Here is a 20587-nt window from a genome sequence, read left to right as displayed (position 1 = left end):
GAGTCAGGCACGACTGAGCGACTTCACTTTCACTTTTCACTTTCATGCATTGGAGAAGGAAATGGCAACCCACTCCACTGTTCTTGCCTGGAGAGTCCCAGGGACGGGGGAGCCTGGTAGGCTGCCCTCTATGGGGTCGCACAGAGTCGGACACAACTGAAGCGACTTAGCAACAGCAGCAGCAGCAGGGAAATAACTTTGTAATTCAAAATTATCAGCATCCACTTTTTAACTGTAAGAACAGAAACTACTCAAATAATAAAGGAGAAATGTAGAAACTTCAGCATTATTTAAGACACTAGTGTAACTCTCAATTTATTTTTCTTAGTTTTTGTGTTACATTGGAGTATAATTGATTAACAATGTTGTGTTAGTTTCAGATGTACAGCAAAGGGATTCAGTTATACATATACATGTATCTATTCTTTTTCAAATTTTTTTCCCATTTAGGTTATTGTAGAGTATTGAGCAGAGTTCCCTCTGCTATACAGTAGGTGCTTGTTGGTTAAAGCAGTTGGTTATAGCAGTGCGTACATGTCAGTCCCAAACTCCCAATCTAATCCTTCCCCCACCCTTCCCCCCTGGTAACTGTAAATTCATTCTCTAAATCTGTGAGTCGGTTTCCATTTTGTAAATAAGTTCATTTGTGTCATTTTTTTTTTAGATTCACTTATAAGCAATATTTTATGTTTGTCTTTCTCTATCTGGTTTACTTCCTCAGTATGACAATCTCTAGGTCCATCCATGTGGCTGCAAATGGCATCATTTCATTCTTTTTATGGCTTAGTAATATTACATTCTATATATATGCACCACTGCTTCTATCTATAAAAATTTTTGCCACACTATCATTATGCATACTCCTTGTAGAAAAACATAAAGATATAAAAAATAAAATAATCTATAATCTAATAACCTTAGATAATGACTATTTTGGTATATTTTATTTCTAAGATTTTTCATGTGTAGGTTATGTAATTTATATTTTCATACATATGATAATTTACTTTAACATATGATACTTTTTCTTACTTTAACATATGATAATGTCCCCCATGCCATTAAATTGCATTCGAAAATAGCTCACAGTTTGTTTTATTCTGATCATGAAACTGATGCAAGCACGAAATTGGCATAAGCATGAAATGGATGTAATCCCAGACGAACCCATCTTAGGGCTTCCCTGGTGGCTCCTACTGTAAAGCTGTCTGCCTGCAATGCGGGAGACCCTAGTTCAATCCCTGGGTCAGGAAGCTCTCCTGAAAGAGGAAATGGCAACCCACTCCAGTATTCTTGCCTGTAAAATTCCATGGACAGAGGAGCCTGATAGGCTACAGTCCATGGCATCCCAAAGAGTCGGACACAACTGAGTGACTTCACTTTCTTTCTTTCTTTCTTTCATTTACTTTTTAAAATTCAAACAATATGGAGAAGTATAGATAAAAGAATAAATACAGAGAAAGAAGGATATCCTGCTATTTGCAACAACATGGATGGATCTTAAGTACATTATGCTGTGAAATAAGCCAGACAGAGAAAGACAAGTGCCACGTGGTACAATTTGTATGCAGAATCTAGAAAACAAAGTCAGACTCATAGAAACAGAGTAGAAAAGTGGTTGCCAGGGACTGGGTGTGGGGAAATAGGGAGAATTTGGTAAAAGTGTACAAACTTTCAACTACAAATGAATATGGTTGGAGGATCTAATGTATTTGTCATTGTTGTTTAGTCGCTTGGTTGTGTCCAACTCTTTACAACCCCTGGACTGTAGCCCACCAGGCTCTTCTGTCCATGGGATTTCCCCCGCAAGAATATTGGAGTGGGCTGCCATTTCCTTCTCCAGGGGCTCTTCCCTGACCCAGGGGTCGAACCCGCGGATTGAACCCGTGTCTCCTGCATTGCAGGTGAATTCTTTACCACTGAGCCACCATGGAAGCATGAGAAGCTAACATAAAACATAGTGACTATAGTTGATGGCACTGTATTGTACAACTGAAATTTGCTGAGAGAGTAGAACTTAAATGTTCTCATAAAAGAAGGAAAGGAAGGCAGGAGGGAGGGAGGAAGGGATGAAAGAAAGAAAAATACATGAGGTAATGGATGTGTGAATTAACTAGATGGGAGAAATCCTCCCACAATGTATATGTAGGTCAGATCATCACACATACACATTAAACATCTTACAATTTAATTTTGAAATTATACCTCAATAAAGTTAGAGGAAAAGACTCTGAAATCACAAGTGTGTGTGTGTGTGCATGTTGTGTTTACTTGATTCCAAAAATTCCTCCATTGGGATATGCTTCCTTGGTTTAATAACAATCTTCTGGTGCAAAGTAAACTTTATTAAATGAATAAAAGAATTTTTTCTAACCAATTATAACAAATTGCAAGCCACTATCTTCAGTATAACCATTAGAAATTTAAACTTATTTAAATTTCAGAATTAAAAATGAATCTAAATCACTTCCGTCCATCAGCAGTTATGTTTAATACTATAGTGACTTGATGCTTTTTATACCACATGTTCATTATCTTGACCTCTTTATTCTCTTTGATGTTGATAGTTTAATTTGGCGGCACATCAAAAATTCCAGGCTTTTATCTGCATTCATATTCCCAAGTTTATTTATAAATTGCTAAAAGGTAAACAACTTTTTAAAAAGTCAGCCAAAAGTTGTTGACAGATACATTTTTAACACCAAAGTTATATATTCTTTTATATGCATAATTCAGTCATAACTGGCTTGTCCCATCTTTCAAAATACTATGGTTTAGATTTCAAAGAATCTGGCAGTTTCTTCTACCTCCCATTGCATAGCCTGGTATATGACAGTTTATCGTCAGTGTACACATAACTTTTCACTTTATTACTGCGTCAGATGGAATCTTTTTAAAAAAATGTTTAAGGGGCAATAAGGGTTTGAACTCAGTCACATGAAAGGCTATCAATTCAAATACTCAGCTCAACTGAGGTATCCCTGAGATGAGCTGATCAGGTTACAAAGCTGATCAGGTTACAAAGCTCAAAGTTATATTCACAAGTACAACCAAAGACAACTCTGGAACATATTCTGTTAGCAGCCACCAGTTTTCTTTTCACATTGATTATAAGATGCACCTCAATTTCAGAAATCTTAATATTTTCATGTTTTCAAAAGTATGTTTCTCACAATTAAGGAAATATGTACAATTGTAGGCAAATAGAAGATAGACTCTGCTCTATAACCTGCAGTCAATAGTAGCCATTTAAATGTATGATATGGAGTGTTTTGGAATGTATATGTGTGTGCATTTATATACATATACATCTATATAATCATATTAATGGTTCCATACTATTCAATTATATGAATGTGCCTATCTTTTATTAATGGATTTTTAGGTTGAGTTTATCCTTTTTTTTTTTGCTAGTATGTAAAATAGTGCAATGAGCAACCTTAAACTTATATCCTCGTGGACTTGTGTATATTTGTCCAAAAGATAAATTGCTAAAAATGGAATCACTGTGTTAAGCGGTATGCACATTTCAAATAATACTACATATTACCAAATGTCCATCCAAAAATTCATACCAGCATTATGATTGACATTTTTTCTACACACTTAGCAATACTGAATTATACCAGTATCTCTTGCCTTTTCCGATCTGGTAAAATGTGATACGTGATGGTTTTTAATGCTATTTTAATTACTAAAGTTTTAATATGTGCATAATATTTCATTCTGTCACAAATTATTTGTTTCATTTCAATAACTAGGCATTTAATTTGCTTCAAATACTCCCATATGCCTTGAGCATCTTTGTACATAATTCTTTGATCTTAAAATATTTTCTTAGGCTTAGAGTTCTAAAATAGACAAAGATATACAAATATACCAAAATATGCAAAGTACTTTATGTATACATTTTTATATGCAGTGTATGTGCACATATACAACATACGCATATATAAGATAAATTTCAAATAATTGTTCAACTAGTTAATGTAAAATTGTAACATTCAAAGATGTAGAGAAAAAGAAAAAAATAGAAAATTTTATATGTAATAACTTTGCTGTGACTCCTTTCCTTACAAACCTATCCTAAAATTTTTTAAACAAAGTTGCTGTGACTTTTTTTTTAAGTAACACACACAATATTTTATTAGCCATCATTTCAGCTAAGATTCACAAGATCACAAAAGTACAACTCACCTTCTCAAGTTAAGCTCTCATGATAAAATTCTTTCTACTGACCTAAGAAAAACTTCTAATCTTCTCTTTCAGTTCAGTTCAGTCTCTCAGTCGTGTCCAACTCTTTGCGACCCCATGAACCGCAGCATGTCAGGCCTCCCTGCCCATCACCAACTCCTGGAGTCCACCCAAACCCATGTCCATTGAGTCGGTGATGCCATCCAACCATCTCATCCTCTGTTGTCCCCTTCTCCTCCTGCCTTCAATCTTTCCCAGCATCAGGGTCTTTTCAAATGAATCAGCTCTTCACATCAGGTGGCCAAAGTATTGGAATTTCCGCTCCAACATCAGTCCTTCCAATGAACACCCAGGACTGATCTCCTTTAGGATGGACTGGTTAGATCTCCTTGCAGTCCAAGGGGCTTTCAAGAGTCTTCTCTAACACCACAGTTCATTATCTCCTCTCATATACTAAATGTGTATGGAGTTAAGGGGAGCCTGAAACAATGTATTGGATATTGTGCCTGCCCCACAAATTCCCCTTCTTTGTTAATGATAATGTGTGTGCCATGTGTATATGTGTGCCATGTGCTCAGTTGTGTCCAACTTTTTGTGTCTCCATGGACTGTAGCCCTCCAGGCCTCTCTGTCCATGGAATTTTCCCAGCAAGAATGCTGGAGTAGGTCACCATTTCCTCCTTCAGGGGATCTTCCTGATGCAGGGATCGAACCCATATCTCCTGCATTGCAGGGGGATTCTTTACCCACTGAGCCATCATGGAAGCCCCGTTAATGATAATGGCTGTCACTTATTGAGTATTTTCTATGTGCAAGCACTCAGATTTTCATATCCTGGCAAAGCTCCCTACGTTACTGTCCTTATCAGTGTCTTCGCAGTTATTGGATTGGATAGGAAAGTAAAGATCAATGCAACATGAAAGTATTAATCTGTAACACTAGTACCTGTACTAATATCAATTTACCAAATTAATACTAGCGTCTATCCTCATCCATTACATAATATGCAGATTTGGTCAGTTTCTTCATGAACATCTGAAATAAACAATAGACATAAAATACAGACACAGTGCACATTTATTGCAAAGTGAAATTGCCAATCTTAGAAAGGATATGGGGTTCCATGAAGTCAAGGAAAGTGATGGTATAAAGCTCTTTAGGTCATATTCAAAGTCATTCTCAAATGAGGGTTTAGCAAAAATAAAACTTAATAATTGAAGAAGAAGAAATAAAGGAAGCTCATATTATAGCCACTTTGAAAGAAAAACAAGAAATTGAGAGGCCCTTAGAAAAATTGCTAAAACTCTCAATTAACCCTGCAATATAGAATCACTTTATAATCATGCTGCTAAGTCACTTCAGTCGTGTCCAACTCTGTGCGACCCCATAGACGGCAGCCCACCAGGCTCCCCCATCCCTGGGATTCTCCAGGCAAGAATACTGGAGTGGGTTGCCATTTCCTTCTCCAATGCATGAAAGTGAAAAGTGAAAGTGAAGTCGCTGAGTCGTGTCCGACTCTTAGCGACCCCATGGACTGCAGCCTACCAGGCTCCCCTGTCCATGGGATTTTCCAGGCAAGAGTACTGGAGTGGGCTGCATTGCCTTCTCCGTTATAATCATGAATGAAAACCAAATCTGAAACTAGATTGGTATATAAATCTATAATACAATTTTTATCAGAAAAATATGCCTTTCCTCAAAATATCCACATAATCACTTTTCTTCATTCTAAGAATTCATTGATTATTTTATTGCAGTGTGTTAATAAAAGATATTTTTACAAATTTAGTTTATGCCAATTTTGACTGTCAGTCAAGCTTTTTTATCACTATAGCCTATGAAATTTTAGCAGCCATTTAAATGCATTCATTCTAAGTGACTTTTTTCTGATACTATCAGATAAGGCATTCTATATCATAATAGTTGTCACAGTATCTGCAAACAATACAATCGCTATTTTCCAAAATGATGAAAGTGGACATCAGAGAGGTTATGTAATTTTTCCAAGGTCACACAGTAAGTGAATAAAGTCAGGATTCAAATTTTATTCAATCTGATTCCAGCAGTATTTTTATGGAATATACTCTATAAATTATAATTGAATTGATTATACTTTATTTACTAATCCTACTGATATGATCTGCTTTTTTTTTTTAAATAAAGTTAAATCACTCACTCAGTCGTGTCCGACTCTTTGCGACCCCGTGGACTGTAGCCCACCAGACTCCTCCATCCATGGGATTCTCCAGGCAAGAATATTGGAGTGGGTTGCCACTGCCTTCTCAAGGGGACCTTCCTGACCCAGGGATCGAACTCAGGTCTCCCACTCACTCATGCTGCTTAGTACAACTCCTGGAATTTTTTTCTCTCCTTTCATGCATTCTGACACTCTGTGTTGCTTCCATCTGTGAGTTCTGTCTCTTCATTCTCACTCCTGGACAAAAGTGGGTCCCTTGCCCAGCGTGTACAGCAGGCCTGGTAGAGTGGCAGTTGTTTGGGTTGGTAGACTGCAAGGGTGGGAACAGTCTTCTAAACAAACAAGACTGCCTTCTCCTGCTGTCCATACTTCAGGTAGTACTTTCAGAATGACTTTTTCTAGCCCCAGATGAACAGAGAGTAAAATTTGCTGCTCTTTTGACACCTGGCATTTGTAAGTGCAAATCCTCTTTACAGTCAGGTAGGGTTGGTGGCCCTGACATCCCAATTTGATAGGGATGCAGTTAGAATCACTGACCTGCCCAAGGGCAGATATTAACAAAGAAACACAGTCGTGACTGAAACTCACAGTGTGCAATGAAGTTCTAGATTCTTTACTGTAACATCAAAGCATAATAATTAAAAGCATAGATGTCTTGGCTCTCTGGATTTCAGCTAGTTACTTAAGCTTCCTCATCTTGGTGAAGTGGTTATATGAATTAAAGGAAATAATACATATGAAGCATCACACAGAGTTAGGACACAATAGATAACGTCTATTACTGTTTATTGAGCCTATAGTGACAAATGCTACAAACACCCCTGAAGGAAGCACTACTCTGACATAAATTCTTATTAAATTTAAAACAACTGAAAATAAATCTTCATGAACTGAACTGGCCTTGATGTGAAAAAATGTTCTAAATTTCAACTTTACAAAGCGGAAAACATACAGAAAATGAGAAATGTATGCAGAAAGTGAGGAGGAAATGAGACTTTGGCCACTCTTCAGGCTTGCTCTGGACAAACCATGAGGATACACTTTTCCTCCACACAAAAGACTGGCAATAGTGCAGAACCAGGCCTCTCTGTGCAGTTTGGTGCACAAACAGTCATTCATTTGCCAAGTAAACCTTGTGCTCTTACTCAATTTCTGTACCTAGGTATTTTGCTTCCTTTTTGCCCTCTTTTTTTTTTTTTTTTTTTTTGTATTTTTCCCTTTCTCTTCTAAAATCTCTCTCCCTTTCCCTTTCTCCTTTAATATTTTTACATATTACAATCCCTACTCCTTACTCACTTATCTTTTTCACTTTTTATTGACATATGGTTGACTTGTGCTTTGGCCCAGCCACTTCATTCTTCCTGGAGCTGTTAGTAATTGCCCTCTGCTCTTCCCCAGTAGCATGTTGGACACCTTCTGACTTAGGGCGGGGGGGCTCATCTTCCAGTGCCATACCTTTTCATCACAGTCCAAGGGTTCTCCAGGCAAGAATACTGGAGTGGGTTGCCATTTCCTCCTCCAGTGGACCATATTTTGTCAGAACTCTTCACTATGACCTTTCTGGCTTGGGTGGCCCTGCACGGCATGGCTCATAGCTTCACTGAGTTACACAAACCCTTTCACCATGACAAGACTGTGATCCATGAAGGGATGCTTTCAAACTGTGATGCTGGATAAAACTCTTAAGAGTCCCTTGGACAGCAAGGAGATCAAACCAGTCAATCCTAAAGAAAATCAACCCTGAGTATTCATTGGAAGGACTGATGCAGAAGCCGAAGCTCCAATACTTTGGCCACCTGATGGGAAGAGTCAGCTCACTGGAAAAGACTCTGATACTGGGAAAGATTGAGGCAGGAGGAGAAGGGGACGACAGAGGATGAGATGGCTGGATAGCATCACTGACTCAATGGACATGAATTTGAGCAAACTCTGGGAGATAGTGGAGGACAGTGGAGCCTGGAGGGCCAGAGCGCTTGGGTTTTCAGAGTCAGACACAACTTAGCAACTGAATAACAACATAGTTGATTTACCGTGCTGTGTTAGTTTCAGGCGTACAACACAGTGATTCAGTTATAATACTTACATATATATATTTTTTTTTTCAGTTTACTTTTCCTTATAGGTTATTACAAAATATTGAGTGTAATTCCCTGTGCTATATGGTAGAATGACCTCTTCTTTTAAAGATGTCATACTAATTTTTTTTAACCTTGGGTTTTGTGTGCATGTGTGTTCCTGTGTGTGTGTGTATATAACTTTGCTTGGTAATGAGAGTCATAGAAAACTGCCTTTCAGAAAACGTTATCACACTATGGTGATTCTGTGTGCCTTTTTCCATTTCTCAGAACTCCCTAAGTATGCATGACAATTACTTTCCAGGACCACAGAATTGCTATTTTGTCAGAAGTTGACAAGCTAATGGCAACAAGTTATTCTTCGAGGGGGACTACATATGTGCCCACAGATGACTAATGTAATTTTGTTCTGACTTCTTTGTTCCAAGAGCAGAGTAAGTAAGAGTTCGGGACCCAAAGTCAAGAAGTACTAAGTTTGCATCTCTGTTCTGTTCTTACTGTTTACCAACTGGATGACTGTAGGCAAGGCTACTAAGTGACTTGAAACCTCAGTTCTCTCATCTGGAAAAGAGGGATAATAATGGCTGTTTCCTAAGAGAGATATTATCAAAATTAAGAGTTAATATCAGTAAAACCCCTTGAATAGTTCTTAGGATGAAGTAAGAGGTATAAAGTTTTCATTGTTGCTACTATTGTTTTCATTAGAGTTGGGACACCTTGGATTGAATTTTGGCTTTACCACTTACTAGCAGAGTGAACTTGGGCCAGTGAAGTAGAGATAATTATCCTGACTCTGTTTATCCCTTCAATGTATAAAGAACAAAAACATGTTAATATTTGATATTTTATTTTGTTGTAGAACAAACATAATAATTGCTATTTTGATCTTGAATTCTTTAAAAATAATCATTAATAGTAATACAATTGTTATAATACTGAACTATTATCTAACTTCATAGAGTCTTCATTTTTCATTCATGTCTAATATTACAGTCCTCTTCTATACAGTAAGCTCCATGAAGGGAAGGGTAGGTACATCTCAGACATTTCTGTGAATTTCTCAGCATCTAGCACAATGCCTACTTGTGCAGGAACTCACATTCAAATGAATCAAAAGATAAATATGCTTTCAACCAACTTTCATCTCCTGTTAGTCCAAGCATTATATCAAGTAACTTGAACAGATGATAGCCACCATGTAATACACAAAAAATTAAACATGCATGATAGAATTCACTGTTCTTGTCATACGAGAAATTTAGAGTTGGAAGGAATTTGAAAATTTTGGTCTATCTCCTTGCTCAGTGAAGAATACCATTTGTGATATCATCTCCCTTCATTCTCTGCCTCAAAAGCTACTCAAATTCAGAGTCAACTGTAATTCAACAAAGTTAGTAAAGCTCACCCTGACAAAATAACAGCAACAAAAACAAGATGTTTTCCAGTACATACTGTCAACTACAAATTGGCACTTGCCATCTACTTCTGCAAGGAGTAAATTATGTGCTGCTGCAATTGCTGACTTTCAACACCCTCTGAAAGGAGTTCAGGGTGGAGAGCTGAGGCACGCTGTGCTCCGGGAAAAACTGCCGGAACAGGTCTTCAGATAGATATTTTATGAACCAATTCTTTTATTTTGTGAGCCAATTCTTGTATCTCCTCATATCTAGAAAAGCACTAAAATCCTTCTTGGTGACATCTGCTCCTCCAGACTAGCAGAAACCTTCTGCAAAAAAAAAATATGATTTGCTTGCATGTATTCCCCTTTCACCAAAACCACATATATTCTGGCCATTCCCTTACCTATTTGGAGCAGTTCCTCAGAGCTATCTGAAATGCTCTGATAGTTCAGATAAATGCCCTCATTTTGCCCCTAAATAAAACTTATAACTCTCAATTTTTTGTGTGTGTGCATTTTTTAAGTCAGCAATACCATTCTAAAGATTTCACAAATTTTATCCCATTTGTTGTCCACCACAAGATGTTTTTGAACTGTGGTGTTGGAGAAGACTCTTGAGACTCCCTTGGACTCCAAGGAGATCAAACCAGTCAATTCTAAAGAAAATCAACCCTGAATATTCATTGGAAGGACTGATGCTGAAGCTGAAACTCCAATACTTTGGCCACCTGATGTGAAGAGCCAACTCATTGGAAAAGACCCTGATCCTGGAAAAGATTGAAGGCAGGAGGAGAAGGGGACGAGAGAGGATGAGATGGTTGGATGGCATCACCAATTCAATGGACAGGAGTTTGAGCAAGTTCTGGGAGTTGGTGATGGACAGGGAAGCCTGGTGTGCTGCAATCCATGGGCTCTCAAAGAGTCAGACACAACTGAGCAACTGAACTGGCTGACAAGCCTTCAAAATAGATATTATTATCTATTTTATTTTAAAAATGAGGAAACCAAGTCGCAGATTAAATATCTTATTCCTTGTCATATAGATTGTAAGTGGAGGAACTGGGGTTCACACCCAAGTCTATAAGATTCCAGAGCCCTAGCAGCGTTTAAATCAAGGAGCAACATTTCCTGTTCGCTCATTGGGCAATTAATTTTGCAGTGAAAAAACTTCACAGTTCTGTCACTTGAACTATTGTCTTAAGCTTTTACTTGCATATGTTACTGTTAACTAGTTTTTAGAAATGCTTATATCTTATTTTCTGGAAGTTTACATATTTGTGTCTCCAAACGTGTAAAAAAATATGTAAAAATACCTTACACATAGTAAAGGCTCTGTAAATATTTGGCATATTCATTCAAAACACCATGAAGGGATACTCTTTTCAAATCAGTTAATTTCTGTGTGAGAAAATTGTTCTTTCTGTTTAAAACTCCTTATATTCCTAAAACAAAATTATAGAATCCTACTACACAAAGATTATGTAATCTATTGCCTTCATTTTATGGTTGAGAAACCTAAAGATAATTGACTTGCCCAAGGTCACAAAGCTATTAACTTGCAGATACATGGCCATGAACTCTGGCCCCAGAGTCACTGTCTGGTAATATCATTTCAGATATTCGAAAATAGTTTTGAGGCCCATTTTGGTCACCTTAGACCATGAGGTTTGAATTTTTCAGCATCTTAGACATTCTCCTAGTTTTAGCCCAGTTTTCCAATAGTCAAATTAACAAAGACTTTCTAAGGTACTGCAGGGAAACAGAAGCATTCATTTATAATTGATAGCATTTTCATTGAGTATAATCTTTATGTAAAATAATCTGTCATTCTTAGTAATCAAAAATTTATCTGCCTTATGATTTAGTTGTCCCACTTTGTAATAATAAAATTACATCTTAAGAAAATAATTGAAAGAAAAAGACCAATTATACAAAGATGGATTTAAAATAATTTCTACCTAGAAGTGGCCGAACATTTGGAGAATGTTTTTTTGTAGAATAATATATACCCATGGAAATGATATGTAGACCAGATAGCAATAAGGAAAATTATGTAATAAATGAAAAAAGTAAAAAAGAAGAGGGCATATTAATTGCAATGTATAGGGATGTGAAGAAATTAGAATTGTAAATTGTGGATCCTTTAAGGTAAAAGGGTTCTTTGTCACATCTTGCTATTTCTCCTTCTCTGGCATTGTTGATTAAACCCATAGTAAGAACTATGGTGCCCAGAAGTGAACGTAGCTAGAGTATAGGGTTGTTGGAAAGATAGAGAGGAGGTGTGTCAAGAACAGATCAGGGCCAGGCTGCATGTCTCAGTCTGTTCTGAATTCTATGACAAAATGCCACACACCGCATGGCTCACAAACAACAAAAATTCTTGAGAACAAGGATTGTGTTTAATTATCTTTGAATCCCCAGCACCTGCAACAATGCCTGATGTGTGTGTGTGTTAGGCGCTCAGTCGTGTCCGACTCTTTGCGACCCCATGGACTGCAGCTCACCAGGCTCCTCTGTCCATGAGATTTTCCAGGCAAGGACACTGGAGTGGGTTGCCATTTCATATAGTAGATAATAAGCAAATATTTGTTGAGAATCAATGCCCACATCCAAGACATTGAAAGTCAAGGGAAAATATAAAGCCCACACTAGCATGAACTAGAATTATCAAAGAAAACTTTACTGAGGAGGGAAATATGCAAAGGGTAGATTTTCTCATAAGCAGAGAAGAGGATGACAGTTACTGAAGGTTAAAGATAAAAAGCATAACGTGTACTGTGTGATGAGGTGGGGAAAATTAAATGTGTTTTGTTTGATAGGAAGGAGAAGCAGTGAATGTGTGACATAATTAAATACTTTGTTCTTATTAAAACTCTTCTCTTTGGTACTATGTCCAGAGATTGTTAATGAAGGCAGCGATCCTAAAACTTAGTCCTTTTGGAAACCTCAAGGTTCATCAAAACCATATAAAAATGTTTCATTTAGACAAATTATATATTATAAACAGTTTCCCCGATGACTAGTAGTAAAGAATTCACCTGCCAAGCAGGAGACAAGGGTTCTTTCCTGGGGCCCAGGAAATCCCCTGGAGAAGGAGATGGCAACCCACTCCAGTATGCTTACCTGGGAAATCCCATGGACAGAGGAGCCTGGCAGGCTACAGTCCATGAGGTCACAGAAGAGTGGGACACAACTGAACGACTAAACAACAAAGAATATTATAAACCGTATAGGGGAAAACATGAGCTTTATAGGAAGACAAATCTACATTTGAATTTTAGTTTTGCCACTTAACTATGTTATTAGGGCAAATCACTTAGCTCTTTGAGCTTCAGTTTTCTTTCTATAAAATGGGAATATATTGCCTATCTCCCACTGGGCTGATGTGGGGCTTGAATGCAGTAATTCTTATCAGATATTCAGTGCAGTGCTTGGTATATAGTAGATGTTTAGTACACATGAGCACTACTGTTATTTTTAATAATGTGAATTGATGCATTGATGTGTGTGTGATAAGTCAAGGTAGACATTTGGGTTGCGTATGTCTGGGGATAAGCACACTTGAGTCTACTTGATCTGAGGGTAATCGGAAATGGAAACAACTCAGAAAAAGATAATGTATAACATGGTGCCCCATAGCTGTTTGCCTCTTTAAAATGAAGTAATGCCAACACCTTTGAGTCTATTGGCAATTGTATGATGTGAATGCTCAAATAGAAAGCTAATAATTTTCTCTACTAACTACCTGCTGTACAAACTGTCATGCAAATACTGCCTTATGATTTATGTAAACATTGAAAAATCCCATGACTTTATTCTTATGCTTGGATTTTTTTCTATGGTAGAATACCTAATTGAATTAATTTCAAATGTGTTTGTCTGTAAACCAGCCAAATATTTCCTTTTAAATACTTGAGCTCTGTGTTGAATATACAGTTATGGTTCTTAGCACATTACTTTGTTTCAGTAATTAGATTTCATCCTATAATCCCTTAATGAGGTCTTAGTTCCACATATACTAGGCTGTCTCCAATCCATATTAAGTGAAGATTTTTCATCTTATACAGGTTCTTCCAGGGGACCCAGCCCCCTAACCATGGGAGCCCAGGACACCCTCCCTGTTGCAGCAGCATTTACAGAAACGGTCAATGCCTACTTCAAAGGAGCAGATCCAAGCAAGTAAGCCTGGGGCTTAGTCCACTGCATTCTCCAAACTCTATGCTATTCAGCGGGGAACGCTCCACATATTTCATTCCACATCCTAAGACCAAAAAAAATCTAGTCAGCAATAAGAGGTGACATACTTAGAATTAAATTAATTATAAATATTAACTCACTGCTTTCTTTAAAATATATACCCTCCTCATGCTGGGGCCCTTGGGGAAGCCAGTGCCCCACGGGGCTCCCCCAAGGCCCACAGCTACAGGCAAGAGGATATATATATATATATATTCCAAAAGGTCCAAACTCTAATCTTACTACCCAGAAATCTCTGATTCAGTCTTTTTTGTAAGTTACAGGAAACCCTAACTCAACTCTGTCAACAATGAGAAAATGTATTATCTCACAAAAGGAAATGTCTAGATCATGTCTTTATTGTTTTAGTCTTTCCTGGCTGAGAGTCACTCACCTATAAACCGAAATAATGGTGCATTTGAATGAGAACCTGGAACAAAACTACCTTTCCATAACACATAGATTAGTAAGAGAATGCTGCTAAGTCGCTTCAGTCGTGTCCGACTCTGTGCGACCCCATAGACGGCAGCCTACCAGGCTCCCCCGTCCCTGGGATTCTCCAGGCAAGAACATGGAGTGGGTTGCCCTGTCCTTCTCCAATGCATGAAAGTGATAAGTGAAAGTGAAGTCACTCAGTCATGTCCGACTCTTAGCGACCCCATGGACTGAGGCCCACCAGGATCCTCCATCCATGGGATTTTCCAGGCAAGAGTTCTGGAGTGGGGTGCCATTGCCTTCTCCAAGTAAGATAATAAATTATATTAATATGTAACCCTTGTTAAGTAAGGAAAAACTAGCCAAAATATTGTAATCACAGTAAAGTAAAAATTTTAGATAAAAATGTACCATTCCCTATTTACGTGAGCCTCATTTCACTTATATCAGTACATCTTGACAATGGACTTCACCTAAATGCACATGTGATGTAATTAGATACTTCCCCTCTCTGTAAGGAGTCCCCTGGATGGGGTTCAGGAAGTCTATGGATCCCTTGAAATTATATTTCATATCTAATGTGTATGTATGCATGCACATTTGTCCATAGAGGGTCTACGGCATTCATTAATTTTACAAAGAGGTCAGATTAAAAAAAAAAGGTCAAGTGATTGTTAGTCTACATTGAAAACTAAACACTTAAGTCAAACTGGTTTTGAAGTATGTGACTAATGCAATTCCAGGTCTGAATTTGAAGGATAAACAAAGGACAAACCTGGGAGAGGAAAGAATTGCTTTTTGTTTTTTACTTGAAAGGACTAGGGCTTAGAAAACCTTGGTATCCATGGAATAAAAGATCAGAAGAAAAATTAAATGTGCATATACTATAGAGTACTATATGTTTTATAAAAATTTTATAAACAGTGATATTAAGGACAGTTAGGACTTGGATCTCTATATGTATTTTAAGTGAGAATCTATATGACTAATTGTTGATCCTCTTTACACTTCTGAAACAGTAGTATTTTTTAGTCTAAATCTAACAGTATTATGCTGGAAAACCAATGTAGTTAGTAACTCTACTCCTATCTAGCCACTGGGATCTATCAACTTCCCTAAATATCCTTTGAAAGAACACTTGGGTTTATCTGGGCCCAGAGTTTTGCAGAGAAGTAAACACTGTGAACTCTGGTGTCTGAGTTCATTTGGGTTGCTATAACAGATTAGGTGGCTTATAAATAACAGAAATTTATTTCTCAAAGTTCTGGAGGCTGAAAAGTCCAAAATCAAGGCCCTGGCAGATTCAGTATCTGAGGAGAGCCTGCTTCCTGGCTCATAGGAATCTTATAGATTGGAAAGGGCTAAGGAGCTTTGTGAGTCTCTTATAAAGGCACCAGTCTCATTCATGAGGGCCCTACCCTTATGACCTAATCACCTCCCAACAGCCCCACCCAAATATCATCACACTGGGGTTTAGGTCTAAATATATAAATTTTGGACATCACAAACATTCAGTCTATAGCATTCTGGTTTCTTCCATACCTTTTCTTTTTCATCTTCAAAGCAGAGAGATCATTTGCCACAACCACACATCAGTAGAAATTAAAAGTTCATCGTAGAGTATGCATTCTCTGTTAGAGAAAAGTAAGCATCATGAGCTTAGTATACATACTTTATATACATAAATATGTGTTTGTTCTGTGGACTTCTTTGAATAAAGAATTTAGATTATTTTCTGTATCACCAGTTCTAAGGACTGCTTATTACTGACTAACCTATACCTTAGAAAACTCAGGGTGCCTTAAATTACAGGTAGAAACACACCCCCAAAAAAATGACTAGTCAAAATTGTGGAGAGATATCTATAATGGAGTGAAAAACATTGGGAATCAGACAAGAATGAATTCTTTTTTGTCCACTTACTAATTGGCTTTAATTCATTCATTTATTCAGAGAGATCTAATTTGTAGTAAGGATACTTCTGCCCCCTAAAATCTGTTCTCAATGTATCATGTCACCCCTTGGCTCAAAATCTTCCTAATTTGTTCAGAGTAAAAACCAAATGCTTCATAATGATGTGTAAGTTTTGTCCTTCGTGACCCATTCCAGTTGCCACCCCTCTGATCTTGTCTCTGTCACTCTCGTGCTTGTTCATGCCCCTCTAGCTACTCTGCCTTCCTGGCTGTTTGTCTTTCATCAGCCCAATCCCATCTGCATCTCAAGGTCTTTGCATCTGCTGCTCCTTCCACATTAGCGAGATCTTCTCCCAGGTATCTGAGTGACTTGCACCGTCCCTTCCTTCAGGATTCTGCAGCAGGTATATCAGAGGCCATTCTTGTCCATCTGTGTAAAACAGAAACTCTCCAGCCCTCTCTGTAGTCAACACTTCCTTTCTCCCTACCTCACTGTCTCTTTCTCCATAGTTAACATTTCACTTGTTTTCTCATTAATAAACACTTTAATCAATGTGTTCCATATTTTCAGTTTCACTGTCTGTCCCTTCTCCCACTAGAGTGTAAGCTTCATGAGAACTGGGACCTTGAGTATTTTGTTCATTGTTGTATCCACAGTACTTAAAACAGGACCTGGCAAGGAGTACCCAACGCATAGTTGCTGAACAAATTGAGTCAAATTACTCACTTAACATTACAGAATGTCTGCTATGTGGCCACCAATGTACTAGACAGTGGTGGTGTCTAGTATTGGTGGTGAAGACAGTTGATATGGAAAATAAGACTTGCACATAAATATAATGCAAAGTCCATTATAGGAGGAGAATAGATATGGGACAATGGGGTTAAGAAGTCCTTAATAATAATCTTTTTTAAACCCCAAAAAGTGGTGTAGCAGCCTACCAGTCACTTGTGGAACTGTCCCTATACAAGCTGGGTTCTTCATCTTGTTTCAGTCTCCCTGGCACGCTATGACAACTGAGGTCTGTACCTGTGAGCCTGATATCCATGACCTTGGCGTTTCAATGATGTGGCACTTGAATCAAAGGAATTTTAGTGCTTTTCCTATCCCCTCCCAAATTAACTGAGTCTTTTAAGGATAACTGCATATATTGAGTCTTTTTTCAATTATATTGTTATAAAGTAGTTGCAGCATATACTATATGTGGGTACATGGGAGGTTTAGTATATTTCACTGAAATTATAAGATCTGAAACTTATGAACAGATTATGAAGTGACATGCTTCTAAATTTAATTTCACCTCCTGTGATGAAATTAGAAGTGAATCATTCTAATTGCTGTCACTTTGTCATTCGCTTTCAAGGAAACAACTCAAGTTATAAGTTTGATCATGGAGCGAGGTGGAGTAGAGGTTGAAACCAAACACAGCACCACATGGAGAAATGATACAGAAAAATCATGTGGGTTTGCTTTGCCTGTGGTTCTCTCTCATCCTGTATCAAAGGTGTTCCCATTTGTTTTCAGACCACACATTGAAATGAGACATATACTACTTTATTTTATATTGTGACATATAATCCATTTAAATATGGTTTACACTCTTTCTGAGTATTCAGAACACCTTGTAACAGGTATGGTATCTGAAACTTTCTCAGTAGCTAATAAGCAGAGAATTCCTTGACTTTGCTGCCACCTGGGGGAAACACATCTCCTGTTATTAGCTCCTATTTGAACAACCCTGGTTGTTGCTGCTGCTGCGGCTGCGAAGTCGCTTCAGTCGTGGCCTACTCTGTGCGACCCCATAGACGGCAGCCCACCAGGCTCCCCCGTCCCTGGGATTCTCCAGGCAACACTGGAGTGGGTTGCCGTTTCCTTCTCCAATGCATGAAAGTGAAAAGCGAAAGTGAAGTCACTCAGTCGTGTCCGACTCTTAGCGGTGGTAGGAACTGATTCTCTAATCCCAGGAAAACCTTTGGTTTCTCAGTTGTATTCTATCCTTCTCTTATCACCATATTTCTATTACATATTCAAGTGTCTGTCTCCTTGCTTAAATAGGAAGTTTGCTCAAGGTCATCTTTGTCCTGTTTCTCACTGCCCATTCTATATATGCATTATATAATGTGTGGTTCATTGATTAGGCAGCTGATATATAATTGGGAAATGTATGAATTTATTTTTTAAACATTTTATTGAGTTCCTACTCTGCACTGGGTTCTATGTTTTGCACCTTTGCCTTCCTAGAACCTAAGACACAGAACTTGCCTTCACAGTAGTAGATAAAATAATGTGCTACAAAATAGTTTTTTTTTTTTTTTAATCTGTCCATTTGTCCAAGGAACCTAAAGAAAGGAAAATCTAAAGAGGGCTGAATGAAAAGGATATTAAGGAAGGCTTTGGAAAGATCTGCCTTTGAACTGAGTCTTGAAATATGAAAAGGAGTTTTTGCCTAGTGCCAAAGTCAGTGAAAAGGGATGATAAATAAAGGAAGGGAAGTAGCCTATGAACAGAAGTCTATGCTTGAAAAGAAACCCATGTGTTTAGTTATCAGCACAGTAGAAGAGACATTTTATGTAACGGATACATTTCTGACAACCTCACATAAATTAAGTCCACACGTTTCCTGACCAAAATTGGCCAGCATTTCTGTTGACCAGTTATCATAATGCTGCCTGTGGCAAAAGGGACAACCCAATTCATGAGCCACTTGACCAGCTGACCTTGAAATTTTGTCATTCTAGACAAATTTTGGGGGATTCATATGATTTCACATTTACTTCATAAAGTACATGTGTTAATATTTGCATATTGCAGTATTTCAGATTTCCATGATTTAAACTAACATGAAATATACCCACATCACTCACTGATGAGGACAGTCATTACTGCTGAACAAAGACTTTCCTTTAACAAGTGAGTGTAGGTTGGAAATATTAATTATATATAGAAAATTTCAGATGATTTAGAGATTGAATGAATTAATAAATCATCAAAGATCTGACTCTGACAATTGAGATAAAGTGCAGAAATAAAATGTAGGTCAGGAGCCTGGGTGCTTATTATATTGGCTTATACTACTTCTCTCATCATCCACCCAACATTTGTAAGCCCTTTAAAGACAGAGGCTGTTTTGCTCATTTTTTAATTGCCTTCCCACTCAAACAAACACCTTACATATGAGTCAATAAATGTTTATTGGATTAATAAATACCACCCCCTCCTCTTGATGACTTGCTTTCAAAAAACAAACTTTATCCTCTACCATGACACCATGTAGAGCTCATTTTGCAGAACCTGGAAAAGAAACTGAGCAGAGTCCTTACCAAATAAGAAACATTCGAGCCGCTGCTGCTAACAATATACTGAGTGATGGTAGATGCTCCAGTCTAATTTTGAAAGTGCTCTGGCTAGCTCTTGTCTTCTTCTAGAGTTGTCAAATAAAATTTTTAATGTCTCATATGTTGGAAAATGTTGTGTAGACTCAGCTTAAGGGGAATTCCAGGCTTAGTACCAATTCATCACCAGTAAATCAAGCAAGGCTCGTGAACCTAAGACATAGAGAAGGAAGACAGCCGAGTTGACACCAAACTGGGAAATCAGCAATATTCTCAGGGAGAGATGGAGGGGCAAACTTCCAGACACCAAATCTCTCATTCAGAGCAGTTCAGTTAGAGATGATAATACCTGAGAGGGAAAAGGGTAACTTTAGGAAACTTACCTGCCCCTCCACCTCTAACCCAAACCCAACTTTGCACATACAAGGCTATAGCAGTTCTTCACATAAGCTATTTTGAATGTGTACCAAGGACCATCTCCCCTGAGCCATTTGTGTCTCATCAGTCACAGGTACACAGCATACCAGGTGAGTATAGGACAAATAGAGTTTCCTATATTCAAGTGTGAGCCAAGTTTTCATTGACCAAGCTCAGTTTCCCTAGAAAGTACACTAGGGAACAGTGCAAGGGTCAGTCACCCAGACGTATCCGAAAGTCGTAAAGAAGTTCGCTCATTATAAATATTTATTATTTCTCAAAGAAGAAGAATCATTTTGAGGTTTCTGCTTCTGGTCAAGATGGAGTAACCAACTGACCCTTCTACCTGAAAACACTTCAAAATGGACAAAATATATGAAACAATAATT

The 20587-nt window shown here is 37.8% G+C and overlaps 1 protein-coding gene across 2 annotated transcripts in view; it reads left to right on the top strand.

The window, feature by feature from the left end:
- SGIP1 (SH3GL interacting endocytic adaptor 1) overlaps positions 1–20587 on the top strand; it is a 237917-nt gene that overhangs the window by 190161 nt on the left and 27169 nt on the right. For both annotated transcript variants that reach the window (XM_044944884.2, XM_044944883.2), the window contains exon 20: positions 13932–14043. In XM_044944884.2, the coding sequence (XP_044800819.2) occupies positions 13932–14043 (112 nt within the window). The remainder of the gene's footprint in view (positions 1–13931; positions 14044–20587) is intronic.

Source organism: Bubalus bubalis, chromosome 6 (assembly GCF_019923935.1).
Source record: "Bubalus bubalis isolate 160015118507 breed Murrah chromosome 6, NDDB_SH_1, whole genome shotgun sequence".
In the NCBI taxonomy this organism is placed as follows: domain Eukaryota; kingdom Metazoa; phylum Chordata; class Mammalia; order Artiodactyla; family Bovidae; genus Bubalus; species Bubalus bubalis.
This window is presented reverse-complemented; position numbering and strand designations above follow the sequence as displayed.